This window comes from Dipodomys merriami, unplaced genomic scaffold (assembly GCF_024711535.1).
Source record: "Dipodomys merriami isolate MVZ:Mamm:240054 unplaced genomic scaffold, mDipMer1.0.p SCAF_38, whole genome shotgun sequence".
NCBI classification, from domain to species: domain Eukaryota; kingdom Metazoa; phylum Chordata; class Mammalia; order Rodentia; family Heteromyidae; genus Dipodomys; species Dipodomys merriami.
In genome coordinates this window covers 5,411,658-5,426,585 of record NW_027205381.1, presented here as the reverse complement: position 1 = coordinate 5,426,585, position 14,928 = coordinate 5,411,658, and the positions used below count along the sequence as shown (strand labels likewise).

The 14,928-nt window shown below is 43.6% G+C and overlaps 1 protein-coding gene across 1 annotated transcript in view; it reads left to right on the top strand.

The window, feature by feature from the left end:
- LOC138804971 (serine protease 40-like) overlaps nucleotides 1–2,608 on the top strand; it is a 39,703-nt gene extending 37,095 nt beyond the window's left edge. Inside the window, exon 6 of the mRNA XM_069989558.1 lies at nucleotides 2,137–2,608. Coding sequence (XP_069845659.1) covers nucleotides 2,137–2,481 — 345 coding nt within the window. The 3' untranslated portion in view covers nucleotides 2,482–2,608. The remainder of the gene's footprint in view (nucleotides 1–2,136) is intronic.
- Nucleotides 2,609–14,928: the final 12,320 nt, after the last annotated feature.

Genomic DNA, 14,928 nt, shown 5'->3' with positions numbered 1-14,928 from the left:
CCCATGTTAGCTTTGAACAATGATTCTTAGGTCTCCACATCATGAGTAGCTAGAGTTGCTGGCCTGAGTTACAATGCCCAGCTGACTTCTCTATTCTTATGTGGGTGGCATTTTGGAGTTTCCTCTTGAGATCTTCACAGAGGGCATTAATGTGAACATCCTGACATGCTTGCTTAGTGCACATGAGTTGAGTTTCTGGTTGAAGATATCTGTGGTGGTAGAATTGTCATGAAGAATGCACTTGTTCATCTCTTGAAGATTGTCCAAACAGCATTCCAGCAGCCTGCTTGTATCAATGTGCATTCCCATCAGCAGTGAATGAGAATTCAGATTGTTCTACATTGACAATAGTAATTTTGGTTGTCTCTCATTTTCATTTTATGTGTGTGATTTTTAATTTGCATTTCACTGGTGACTAATAGAGATAAACTTTTTTCAGATGTATATTGCCTTTTTGTGTGTATATGCAAGGGTTGTTTTGTTTTCTGAGTATGGAGTTGTCATATATTGGATCACAGAAGCTTTTTATAGCTTATGTATATGAATCCATCATTGGGCATATATATTAAGAATATTGATTCTGGGGTGTGTGTGTGTGTGTGTGTGTGTGTGTGTGTGTGTGTGTGTGTGTGTGTGTGTGTGTTGGTTGTGGGGCCTGAACTCTGGGCCTGGGCGCTGTTCCCCAGCTCTTCAGCTGTAGACCAGGGCTCTACCACTTGAGCCTCAGCCCCACTTCTGGCTTTTTCTGCTTATGTGGTGCTGAGGAATCGAACCAAGGGCCTCATGCATGCAAGGCAAGCACTCTACCACTGAGCCCCTTCCCAGCCCCTAAGAATGTCAATTCTGTGAAAGCTTTGCATTTCATGATGGAAAACTGAAACCCAGCAAAAAAAAAAAAAAAAAAAAAAATAGACATCCCAAGATGAAAGAATCTGGCCATAGTGAAGTTTGGAGAGGCTCTGACTATCTTAAAAGCTCTGGACCCCTCCCAGGCATCCTCATGTTTCCTCCTTTCTCTTTTGCACCTTCTCTCTTGCTTTTCCTTTCTCCTTGGTTGTCTTCACAGCCTTGAAACAAACCATGTTAATCTCCGTCATAAAACACTTGTGTAAGCTGGGCACCGGTGGCTCACGCCTGTAATCCTAGCTAGTCAGGAGGCTGAGATCTAAGGATCATGGTTCAAAACCAGCCCAGGCAGGAAAGTCTGTGAGACTCCTATCTCCAATTTAAAAACCCACCAGAAAACTGGAAGTGGCTCTATGGCTCAAGTGGTAGAGCGCTAGCCTTGAGCTGCAGAGCTCAGGGACAGCACCCAGGCACAGAGTTCAAGCCCCATGACTGATAAGACAACAACAACACTTGTGTACATATTCTCTGTTCCCCACAACCCTCTCCCGATTCTCAGCAACTACTTTCTATCTGGCCTTGCCACTGGAATGCCCTTGCTTGCTCTCCTCATCACTTCAGCTCACTTTAGCTGGAGTTTGTGCACACGCTTCATCAGCTGCTGTTAGAAGTCTTTTTGTGTGTCTGACTCTCTTTTCTCTTCTTCTGGATACCAGAAGATAAGATAGACACATTTAATCCATGTCTCCAAGGATTCATCCATCTCCAATGCCTGCCACTTGCAGTCCACCCCTCTGGGGAGCTCTCTTTTGGTTCCAGCTCCTCACCAGACCAGTCATAGGCAGCACTGTTTGCTGCACAGTACAGCTAACAGTTTGTTGTTTACTAAAAGAGCCCCACTAAGGGATGGAGGACTTAAGTAAAACAAAAAGTATGATGGGCCAAGAATATGACCAAAGATCACAAAGCCAGGTCTCCAAGATGGCCACTTACATGCCCTCATGGGATCTGCACAGCATCTTCTCCCATGTGGATGGGAGGACAGAAGGCATATGTTCAGTTCCTAAGGCCCCTGTGCACTCTGCAGCTCTGTGACTGCACCTAGCATACTCTCCAAGGTTGCCTCAGGAGCATTATGGAGTGGGCCCTGGGAGACTCCACCATGCCTGGACTTCTTAAATTGTTCAGATGATTCTTAGACATCAGAGACTCCCTGGAACTCACCTTGTTCTCTCTGTCCTGGATAAGGATCTGTCTTGACCCCACAATCCATGTCTTCTTTCTTTTCAGGGAGATTCTGGGGGTCCCCTCGTCTGCCCCTATAAGGATGGCTCCTGGTATCTGGTGGGGCTGTCCAGCTGGAGTGTGGCATGTTATCATCCAATGGACAGTCCTAGCGTCTTCACCAGAGTTTCCTACTTCTTCGACTGGATTGAAAAGAACAAACAGGCTTCAGGTGAGCCTGAGCCTGGCATCATCCCTCCCAAGGATGACGGCCCTGCTCTGGCTGGCTCTCATGGCCATGGCTCTCATGGCCATGGCTCTCATGGCCATGGCTCTCATGGCTTGACTCTCAAGCCAAGCATCTGCCTGGTCCTGCTGTCTGCACCGCTTTTGCTCAGGAGTCTGAGATAGCCACAGCACCGATGCCCAGCCTTCTCCTACAAACATTGCTGAGCACTGCCTCCCCACGTTTCTATATCTAGGCTCATTTGTCCATCTGAGGCCGCCTCTTCCCAGACCTGACAAAATAAACAACGGAAACAGCTTCTGGCTTCTGTTTTTTACCCATCCGTACCATCTCTCATGCCCTGCTGGGCTTTAAGTTTTCCAGAGTTGGAAGATTGTTCTTCTTTCTGAGGAGGGATAGCTAAGGGGACAGGTGGGTATTTGAGCTGCCCTGTATGAGTTGGAGCTGAATTGTTCTCTCTCTGTAGACTGAGGCTCAACTCTTGTCCATAAGGAGGCTTCCAGAAGACAAGCTTAGGGACTTATCACGTGGTTCCTGAAACATGCCCAGGTTAGCTGTGAAGTAGTACCTTCCAGGCCTTCTGGTCACAGAGGGGTTACAACTAGACTGTGAAGGGCCTGGAACAATCCTCAGATCTGGAGTGTGGACCATAAAGTATTCCTCAGAGCTCTGTTCCAGAGGTCAGCACTCAATCTGCTGCATCCTGTACCTTCCTCACCCCTCTCTGCCTCCGTAACATCAGCTCTGAATCCCTGTGTGAGCAGAAGTTTGGCAGATGAAGGACTTTTTGGCCTAGCATTCAGCTATCCCTCGCAACCTAAACTATTTGTTAATAAGGAAACAGTCCCAGCTCATTGTAGACTCGTGTTCCACTAAGCACACTAGGGATTCTGAAGAAATTCTTCCCAATTCTTTCAGCACCCACCTAGCTCAGACCCTCACCATTAGGTGCATAGAGGTAAGCCCTTATGTGCATAATCAAAAGATTCCCCTGGGTTCAAAGCCCTCTGCTGCTAATGGGAAGACCTGTGTGGAGCCTGTCATCTTGTCTAATACCCAACTTAGATATCTACCTATGTCAGCTCTGCATCTCTGTAACAAAACATTGGAGATAATCAAGTTATAAGGAAGAGAGGTTGGTTTCACAGTTTTCATCTTCTTTTTTCATCTGGGTCCTTTAATAGCACAACACATTATGGTAGAACGTGTGGTATAGGTACGTTCAGCTCGTCGTGGCCAGAAAGCTAAGTGAGCAGGATCTGGGATCCTAGTACCTCCTTATAAGGCACATCCCCAGTGGCCTAATATGCCTTACCCAAGCCTTACCCTCTAAAGGCTCCCTTACCTCTCAGTAGCACTGCAGGCTGATGGACAGGCCTTGGTACTGGCTACGTGTTTTCCCCAGGGCCATGGTGCCCTCAGGTGGCTCTGCTGGGGTTTTCTCACAGAAGGAATTCCACTTTGTTCAGCATTAAGCATGTCTCTGTGTAGAGCATGGAGTCAGGTGACTACCTGTGTGAACTGAAGAAACCATGTCCATAGTGAAGTGCCCCTGACTGCTTGACTGTGGCTGATTGTGGAGAGATGGAATACTGAAGATTATGATCCAGTAACGTTGGGTGTCTTTTGTTCCTTTCAAGAGCCATTTGCTGCCAAATCTGCATCTAACCTAGCATTGTCCTGATAAAGCAATGTATCTACTAGATAAAGCAATATATCACTAAGCTTTTCAAACTCTAGCCTGTACCAGCCCTAAGGGTAGGGATCCTGTAGTATCTGAAACCCATCAAAGAGATTTCTCCATCTTGCTATGGCCCACTCACTGGATGGTGCCAGCAATGTAATTGGCAAATGTATTGACTTTCTTTTGTTCTGTGACTATAAAATTTCATGGAACCTCTTTCATAGTAGAATATATCATTCAAGGTAACTTGATCCCAGGGTCCTGGGTCCTGGTCACTCATATTTAGCTCAAAATAAACTACTATTTTCGTGCTAGTACGAACTAGTTCTATGTGCTAGTAGAACTCATGGCTTTGTGTTCTTGCTTGGATTTTTTTCAGGATGGTACTTCAAGGATGGCACTCTACTATTTAAGCCACATCTCTACTTCTAGCTTTTTGCTGGTTAATTAGAAAAAGTCTCACAGATTTGTCTGATCAGGCTAGCTTGAATTGCAAGCTTCAGAACTCAGCCTCCTGAGTAGTTAAGATTCTATATAAGCATGAGCCACTGGTGCCTAGATAAAGTATTTTCTTATTTCCTGTAGAGTAGCATTTTAGTTTTAAGCTGCCTATTAACTTCCTTGGGCCTTCCCCCTACTCAGAGAATGTGGGCTCTGCTGACCTGCTGGATTGCAGGTCCAACTTCACTCCTGTTACCTGGAAGATACCTCAGGGTTCAGTATTACTATCCAGGTTCACTTGCCTTTTCTAGATCAGGTACCCAAACCCTTGTGTGGCAAAATAACTTGTATCCTCCATTTACTGTATATAAATACTGTATGTGAACAGAGGGCACACTTAGATTGACAGAGCTTGGAAGCCCTTCTTTTCCCACCTAATGCAGGCTACTCCAAGAAGCTGTGGGCTCTGTCTAACTTCCCCTATGAGGTGACATCTGAAAGGCTTTGCATGCCTGGCCTGATGGTGGCCTAGGATTAACTTAGAAGCAATAAGGAAAGATTCCAAATAGCAACACTGAAGTCTGAGAGGAGAGAACACTGCAGGGCCAGTGAGCCTAGAGCCAAGGAGCAGATTGGAGTCTAAATTCAGTATCAGCAGGGCCAGGCCTCGCTCTGTGCTCTACAGGCTCTCTCTCCAAGCCTGGATGAGCCATTGAGGTGGAAAGAAAATGTGGTCTTCAAATCAATCCTTGATGGGCTGGAGAGGTTAAGAAGAAAAAGTGGTTTTCACAAACCAAAACAGTGACAGAACTCAGAGGCTGTGGGCATAGTATTTCAGTGGCTGCAGATGGGTGTGGCGAGGAGGATGGGCAGTGGAAGACCACTCACATGCGAGGAGAATGCCTATAGACCGCTTGCATGCTCTGCTCTGGCTGGCTGTTTGGAATCAAGGCTCTGTCAGGATTGCAGAGTGAGAGACTGTGAGGTTATTACCAACCACCTGTGACTATGTGCCCTCCACAACCCTTCTACAAACCACAGGACATAGGTGGCCCCTGGGAGGTAGGCCTTTCTCACCAAGGTGTGTGTGTGTGTGTGTGTGTGTGTGTGTGTGTGTGTGTGTGTGTGTGTGTTGCTAAGGATGGAACCTAGGGCCTTACATATGCTAGGGAAGCTCAAATTTGAAGCACTGGAATTGGTTGGAGTTGTGGAAAGGAGGAGGATAGGATTCAGGTGAGAGACTACCTGGCCAGTCTTCTTCCTCCTCCTCCTCCCCCCTTCTCTTCCTCATAAGGTCTGCACAGGGACACCTCCCTTCCTCTTGGCTAATTTTCTGCCCACTATCTGTTACCTAGGTAAATGGCAGACCTGGAAGCAGTCACCTTCCCCTTCTGCTAGGTCACATCCTGGGCCATCTCTGATCATATGCCTCCCATTTGACCTTAGGAGGGTCCTAGACCCTGAGGCCACATCCAGATCCAGTGTGGCCACACCTTTCCCCCACCTGGCCACACCTCTTCCTGTCCCTGGCCTAGATAAGTCCTGGCCCAGGAGTGGGTTGCCCTACCCCCTTTCCTTTTCAGCCATGCCTTTCCACCATGCACGGTAGGGATAACAGTTTGGTAAATAAACTTCTTTTCCTGCTTGCATAGCATGTGGTGTTCTCTTCATCAGCTACCTAATGAAACCTACCTATTTAATATACCTTACACTCCTTCTCTTCCTCCTCCTTTTCTTTTCCTCCACCTTCTCTTCCTCTTTTTCTCTCCCTCCTCCTCCTCCCTCCTCCCCCTCCTCGTCCTCCTTCTCCTCCTCTTTTTGTTGTTCCTGGGGCTTCAACTCAGGCTTGGGTGCTGCCCCTGAGCTTTTCTGCTCAAGGCTAGCATTCTACCAGTTTGAGCCACAGCTCTACTTCTGGTTTTGGGGTGATTAATTAGAGCTAAGAATATTGCAGACTTTCTTGCCTGGGCTGGCTTCTAACCAGGATCCTCAGGTCTCAACCTCCTGAGTAGCTAGGATGTAGGCTGAGCCATCAGCACCTGGCTTTCCCTCTTCTTTAACACCTCAGAAAGTCAGCTTTCCACAACATACTATTAGACCAAGTAACAAAAAAGCTGCCACCTCAGTAGGACATGTGCACACAGCCAGAGTTACTGCCCACCTGGTCAGTATGACAGCCCAGTGAAAAATGCAGCAGTATGTACACACGGGGGGAGACAGACCTCACATCTCTGACAATCACACTAACCTCCTGTGGATATAAGAAAATACTAGCAGTAAAACCCCCCAAAATAAGGCAAATATTGCATATGGAAAACAGAATAGTTGAATTAAGGAGTAAAATAGTTGAATTAAGAAGTAAAATAGATTAAGAAAATACTAGAATGAATACAGATGAAAGAGGAATGCAACCACAGCTTTGTATGGATATTACAAAGTATAAGCTTTCAAGTTCCAGTACACTTAAATTAGGACAATTTTCAGAGTGATTATTCAAACACACACACACACACATACACACACACACACACACACACTACAACATAAAAAGAACAAAGTATATAGGGTATAAGTGAAGCCCAGAGTAGAATCCTGGCACAAACAGCAGTATGAGAGATTCTACCAGCGCTGAGACCCTGAGGGATAAAAGCAAGAATACCATGGAGAGAAAGTGGCTTGGGAAGAGCAGAGACTTCAGCTGAGCGAGGCAGTGAGGCAGCCAGCATCCAGGAGGGTTTTCATAGAAATAGATTCACCAGCCACTCCATGTCATTTTCATGCCCTCAGCTGAGGGTCTCCATGGCAGTGGCACAGCAGGTCTGTGAGCAAGTCTGTGGGAGCCTAACGGGGCAAATGAAAGGCAGCTACTACAAGTGGCTTAGGTGACATGAATGAACAATCCTATGCAAATAACAAGTAAACACATATTTGATTAAAAATTCTTCATAAAGAGAAGTAGAAAGTGCTTCTATAGCATACCAGGCAGGTGTCACCCTACTGAGATACATTTCCCACCTAGTTGTGATAAAATGAAGCCCTATTCAGCCATGAACCTTGGTAAATACTAAAACTTAAACTGTGAAGAATAAAACTTCTTGGCCCTGGATGTATGAGTCTCATATAAAAACCCAGGAAATGTGAAAAGTAAGGCATCACACTTCCTCTATAGTTTTATAATAATTGATTCCAATGAAATTGAAGTGGGTTAAATAATGGGCACAGAATTCAAAAGAATAATATAAGAATGATTAATGAATTCAAGGAGGACCAAATGGTGAATGAAATGTCAAAAAAAGGATATGAAAATAGGCATTCAATAAGCAGAGATTATCAGAAATCAAACAGACATCTTGGAAATGAACAGTTTAAGTTAAATAAAAAACAGAAGTCTCATTAGATTGACCAGGTAGAAGACAGAATAATAGGCTTGAAGGTTGATTGAGTAGAACATTCAGACCATATTTAAAAGGAAAGAAGGAAGAGGAGAAGGAGAGAAAGTATAGACCAAGTATGGCATATGTAACACTTGTTTGCATCTGAGAAGGATAATAGTTTTGAGTAGTAGCCCCATTCATAGTGAAGAATAGCTTCCAGGGAGTGTCTGGAAGGACATGTGTATCTTCACTCTGCCGTGTCCAGCACAGCACCACGGGCTATTTGAAGGTGCTAATGCAGCTTCAGTGACTGGGAGGGCTGAACATGTTATTTTATTACACTTGAATTCTTTAAAATCCATTTCAGATACAATGGGGGCCACACTGAGCAGAGATAAGAAGAGTGCGTCCTTTCTTGCCCTGGTTCTTCTGGACAGTGATTCATAGTCTGACTCAACCATTTATCTAATGGAGATTTCCTGAGCACAAACAGAAGCTCAAGGTGCTTGGAGGATCCATGGCCCTCAAACAATAAGGTCAACCTCTAGGTCATTGAGGGAATACAAGTAGGGCCATGAAGCAAAGGAATAATGCAAGCTGAATGGAGCTGTGACCTAGACACAGCCAGAGCAGAGAGGCAAGGTCTCCCTCTGTCATCAGGAGCCAACCCTTTCACTCCCAACTGAATGAATGGACTCCAGCAGTGACCTAGATAAGTGTGGGGTTCACTGTCTGGATAAATGAGGAAGGACCCTTTCCTCAGTCCAGATGTGGCTTCATGTGGATGTGTACCAGGACTGAGGACAGGGATGGTGATGGGGAGCATGTGTGCCTCACCAGGAACCATGTACCTGCATCCCTTTGCTGAGCTCACCCGAACCTCAGAACCTCCTGCCCTTTCCTTCCATGGCAACTAGGATATGATGATGAAGCTGTTCGGACTGTGGAATCAGGTGTTACAGTCAGAACTGGCCCGGCCAACCTCAGAACCCATGGGTCCCGCACCCTAGTCCTGCAAAGGTGACAATGAAGGAAGGAAGCTCCTCTCTGCAGATGTGCAGAACCCCAGTGTACTGCATGCCCACTTTGAAGGCGATCCAGTGGATTGGGGGAGCCTTCCTGCTCTACAGACCTGGGTGTCTAGCACTGTAACAGGAACTTGGAAGATGCTTTTGCTGACAGCACTGGTTCTTTCCTTGGACCAGTAGATGTCTGAATAGCAGGATAAAGCTTGATATGATTAGGTTCATTTTGAATCTGTCTCTTTCATTATTGTTAATGTTGTTGTTAAGTAGGTGTACAAAAGAGGTACAGTGTCCTAAGTCAGGTTACTAGTACAATGCTTCTTAGTTAATCTCACCCCTTCCATTGCTGTCCCTCTTTCCTTCCTATCATTCCTACCCGCAAGTTACATTGTTCATTTTTTATACAATGTACATTGAATATAATGACTACATTTTCACTTCAAACTTTAGGTCAAAGTCCTGCTCAGTTCTGCACATATACATACACAAACACATATAAGGAATATACATCTAAACATTGATACAGGATGATTAGTTCTCAATTTTAAAGCTCTCCTTTAAAGCTGAAGATGCCAAAATGAGAGTAACTATGGTTTTTCAATAGATTGTCATCTGCATCCCATAGTTATCCTCCCCATCCCCTTTTCTAGAAGTCTACAGTCCTGAACCAGGGCCATGGGCAGCAGAGCTATAGGGCCCCTGCTCCCCTGAGCAGGAGCATTATCTTGAATGGGAATTCAAGTCCACCCCCCAGCCCCAGGGTCACGGGACTGATACACAAATATCCTGGGCAGTACATGGAAATTATACCCTGAGCAAGAGCGATTTCCTCAACACAGATACAACTGTGTGTGACCAGTCTTAGAGTAATCAGCAATCAAAATTGTTTAATTATGAGTATCATTTATCCCCTTTCCCAATTGTTCCCCTAGTTAAAACTTAAGCTCATGTCAGTACTTCTAAACCAAGTTGAGGATGTAGATCCCTTTCTTTCTGGTATGACTAGTACTGCATATTGAATTTCCTTCTTATTTCATCATTCCTTTTTGTTCAGGCTCTGGGACAAATTCTGCAGCCTTGATGTCTGAGGAATGCCAGCCTGTGACTTAGGACTCTGAGAGTGGCTACCTCCTGTGGCTATTGGCTGGGTCTTGATATCTCGGAGCTTTCTTGTGAATGTCAATCACAATCATTGTCACCCTTTTATCAAACACAGTGGAATATCTACAACTGGTCATGAAAATGAAGTTTGTGGAGTAAACAAGTCACATTTTGCAACCTAAAAAAAAAGTGTTTGGAAGGGAAATATTGAAATTAACAGAGCAAAAGAAAAATCTATTCAAGGCCAAGGTGTTTTGCGCATATTTATGATCCCTAAAGAAGTAATTTGAAATTATTAAAACCAGCCAGACCTCACCTTGCTTACATAGCTTCACATGTTCCTTCCCATGTAAGTGCTGGGCTACAATTCAGTGATAGAGTACTCCATTAGCATACAGCTCAGTGATAGAGCATACAACTCAAGGACAGAGTACTTCCTTAGAATATAACTCAGTGATAGAGTACTCCCTTACCATGTTTGAACCACAATGCAAAGCAAAACACAACCACAAAAATGGAAACCAAAAGCATATGCTTCCTGACAGTAATCTCCATGTCTCCATATTTTACCACAGCTGATTAAAGCAACGCCTTAGCCAGGCTCTGATGGCTCACGCCTGTAATCCTAGCTACTCAGGAGGCTGAAATCTGAGGATCTTGGTTCAAAGCCAGCCCTGGCAGGAAAGTCCCTGAGACTCTTATCTCCAATAAACCACTAGAAAACTGGAAGTGGCGCTGTAGCTCAAGCAGTAGAGTGCTCACCTTGAGCTGAAGAGCACAGGGACAGCGCCCTAGACCAGAGTTCAAGCCCCACAACCGACAAATAATAATAATAATAAAATAATAATAATAATAATGCAACACCCAGACACATTTTACAACACACAAAGTACAAAAGTTATTCATTTCCCCAAATGAGTGGCATTCTCATGTGTGTAGTACCTAAGCTTTAAGACAGCTCATTACCATCATTTGTATGGGAATTAGAAATATCTTAACAGTGGATTACACATCAGATTTAAAGGTTATATGTATGTAATATACATTTACATATATATATATACATACATATATATATATATCTTGTAAAGGTGATGAACAGGGGGTTTACAGTTATGTAAGATAATGAATACATTTCTTTTTAAACACTGTTACCCCTCCCTCATTTTCTCCAACTTATCCTTCCCTACTCCCTTTCCCCTCAAGTTGTATAGTTCATTTCCAACATAGTATCTAGTGAGTATCATTGTTGCATTAGTTCATCCTTTGTCCTGCTGTTTGTATGATTCCATTTCCCTTCCACAGATCAGATAAACTTATATACAAAACAAAGGGTACAGAAAATAAAATAGAAATATCTGCATACAAGACATAATAAGAATCTCTTGTTTCCAATTCTTGGAGTTCATTTTGATACACTTCATTATATATGGTCCTATGCACTTAGCCATTGTATTGTGTCCCCTGTTAAGAATATCACAGAGAGAAACCATACAACCTACTTTTCTTTAGGCCTAGCTTACTTCACTTAATATACTTTTTTCCAGGTTTTCCCATTTCCTTATGAATGGGGTGATGTCATTCTTTCTCATGAAAGCATAGAACTCCTCTGTGTGTGTGCTTGCGTGTATGTGTGTGTGTATACATGTGTGTGTGTGTGTGTGTGTGTGTGTTCTTAATCCTTTCATCTACTGAGGGGCATCTGGGTTGGTTCCATATCTTAGCTATGATAAATAATGCTGCAATGAACATGGTTGTGCTGGTAGCTATAGTATGGCCTTGTTTGTGATTATTTGGGTAAATGCCCAGAAGTGGGATTGCTGGGCCACAGGGCAGTTTAGTCTTTTTTTTTGGGGGGGGGGGGTCCGGTTGTGGGGCCTGAACTCTGGGCCTGGGCGCTGTCCCTCAGCTCTTCAGCTCAAGGCTAGCGCTCTACAACTTGAGCCACAGTGCCACTTCCGGCTTTTTTCTTTTTTTGCTTATATGGTGCTGAGGAATCGAACCCAAGGCCTCAAGCATGCAAGGCAAGCGCTCTACCACTGAGCCACCTTCCCAGCCCCGGCAGTTTAGTCTTTTGAGGAACCTCCATACTGCTTTCCAGAGTGGTTGAACAAGTTTGCACTCTTACCAACAGTGTAGTAGTGTTCTCTTTGGGCCACATTCCCACCAGCATCTGTTATTAGATTTCCTGATAATGGCCATTCTAACTGGGGTAAGGTCAATCTCAATGTTGTTTTGATTTGCATATCTTTTATGGCCAGAGATGCTGAGTATTTCTTAATGTATCTATTGGCCATTCTTATTTCTTCTTTAAGAAGTCTTTCTTTAAGTCTTTAGTCAACATGTTAATGGGGTAGTTGTTTCCTCAGGGATTTGTCTTTGAGGAATTTAAGTTTTTGAGCTCAGATATGAGGCCCTTGTCTGTTGTATGGCTGGTAAAGATCTTCTCCCAGTCTGTGGGCTTTCTGTTTATCTTGCTAGCTATTCTCTTTGCCATACAGAAGCTCTACAGTTTAATGCAATCCCATTTATCCAAACTTTCTTTGATTTTTGTGCTTCTGGATCTTTATTAAGGAAGTTTCAACCTGTGCCAAGGAGCCCTGGTGTTTGCCCTATTCCTTTCTGTAATATTTTTAAGGTATCTTGTCTTACATTGAGGTCTTTGATCCATTTGGAATTGATTATGGTGCAGAGTGATACATAAGGATCTAACTTCAGTTTTCTACATGTTTAGTCAATTCTGCCAGCACCATTTATTGAAGAAATTGTCTTTCTTCCATCCTGCTTTTGGGCTCCCTTATCTAAGATTAGGTGGCCATAAGTCTGTGGGTTCATTTCTAGGTCTTCAGTTCTAGTCCATTGGTCCTCAGGCTTGTTCTTGTGCCAGTACCAAGCTGTTTGTTTTTTTTTAATTTCTACAGCTTTGTAATAGAGTTTGAAGTCTGGTACTGCTATTCCTCCAGCACTGTTCTTCCTGCTAAGGATTGTTTTTGCTATTCAGGGTCTTCTGTTATTCCATATGAATTTTTAGATTGCTTCTTCTATTTCATTAAAGAATGATGTTGGGATATTGAGGAGTATTGCATTGAATTTGTAGATAGCCTTCGGCTGTATTGCCATTTTCACAATGTATATATACTTTTTTTTTTTTTTTTTTTTTTGTCAATCATGGGGCCTGAACTCTGGGCCTGGGCACTGTCCCTCAGCTCTTCAGCTCAAAGCTAGCACTCTACCACTTGAACCATAGCACCACTTCTGGCTTTTTTCTTTTTGCTTATGTGGTGCTGAGGAATTGAACCCAGAGCCTGATGCATGCAAGGCAAGCACTCCACCACTGAACCACCTTCCCAGCCTGTATATATACTTTTTTAATTTGTATTTTTATTTATTTATTTTTGTTCAAGCCTAGCACTCTACCGCTTTGAAACACAGTGCCACTTCCTGTTTTCTGGTGGTTAATTGGAGATAAGAGTCTCACAGCCTTTCTTACCTCGGCTGACTTTGAGTTGAGATCTTCAGATCTCAGCCTCTCTGAGATTATAGACATGAGCCACCAGCACCTGGCTTAATGGCAGTATTTTTTGAGCGGGCAGTGAATTCTGATACAACTTTGTTAATCATGACTAAATTAAAACTGTAGATTGTAAGCAGATATTGTGGTACATGCCTGTAATCCTAGCACTTGGATAGGTCAGGAAGATCAGGAGTTCAAGCAGCTTGAGCCATATACTATGACCCTGTCTAAAATATAAACAATAACAAAACCAAAACTACAGCTTGAACAGAGATGTAAGATTTGATAAAAGTCAACAAAAGAAAGCTGAGTGTGTAGTTCAGTGGTAGAGTCCATGAATTCATGCAGGAGACCTCGGGTCTAACAATTACTTTTTTTTTTAACTTATTTTTTTATTGTGAAAATACTGTACAGAGGGGTTACAATTAACATGGGCAAGACAATGAGTACATTTCTTATCAAGCATTGTAGCCTCCTCCTTTGTTTCCTCTTCCCATCCTCCCCCCGCCCCCCCCAATCCTCTCAGCTCCGGCCCCCCCACCCACCAAAGTTGTAAAGTTCGTTTTTGACATAACAACTTGTACATCTCATTGTTGCAATGGGTCCACCTGTATCCCTATTTAAATGATTTGTTTTTCCCCTTCCCCTCCACAAATTATACCGACATCAAATACAGTGAAAGTAGGGGTTATACTGTGGGGGAGGGACATACAAAGCAACAAAGAAATAATCTTATAAATGTCTAACAATTACTTTTAACAATTACTTTAATCCTGTGCAAAAGAACATTCTGTACCTCTCTGTATGTCACCTTTATAATAACACAAAAGATATTCCTTGACTTAACAATGGTTAAATTCAGTTTTTATTTTTTCCTTGTTGGTATTGGCTTCAATTCAGGACCTCACACTCCTGCTCTACTTTTTAACCCCAGGCTGGCATGCTAGCACTTAAATAACACCTCCACTTCTGGCTCTTTGCTGGTTATTTGAGCTAAGAGCCTCCAAGGACATTTCTGCCCTTGCTGTCTTCAAACTGGGATCTCAGCCTCTTGAGTAGCTTGGATTATGGGTGTGAGCCAAGGGTGCCTCAATTAATTTATAGTGAGTGGGGAGGGAGGGGGTTCTCTAGTATGGGGGCTTGAATTCAAGGCTTGGACACTGTCTCTTAGCTGTTTTGTTCAAGATTGGTACTCTACCACTTGACCACAGCTTCACTTCTGGATTTGTACTGGTTAATTGGAGATAAGTCTCATGGACTTTCCTGCCCCTACTGGCTTCAATGCAATCCTCAGATCTGGTTCCCGAGTAGCTAGGATTATAAGAATGAGCCATTTGCACCCAGAAAACTTACCATTTTTTGAATTTATGATTATGTGAGAACGAAAGGCTTTCATTAGAAACCATACTGTGAATTTTTAATTTAAATGTGTTTCTAGCCAACTGTCCAGTCCTTTTGTGGGGCACCCATGC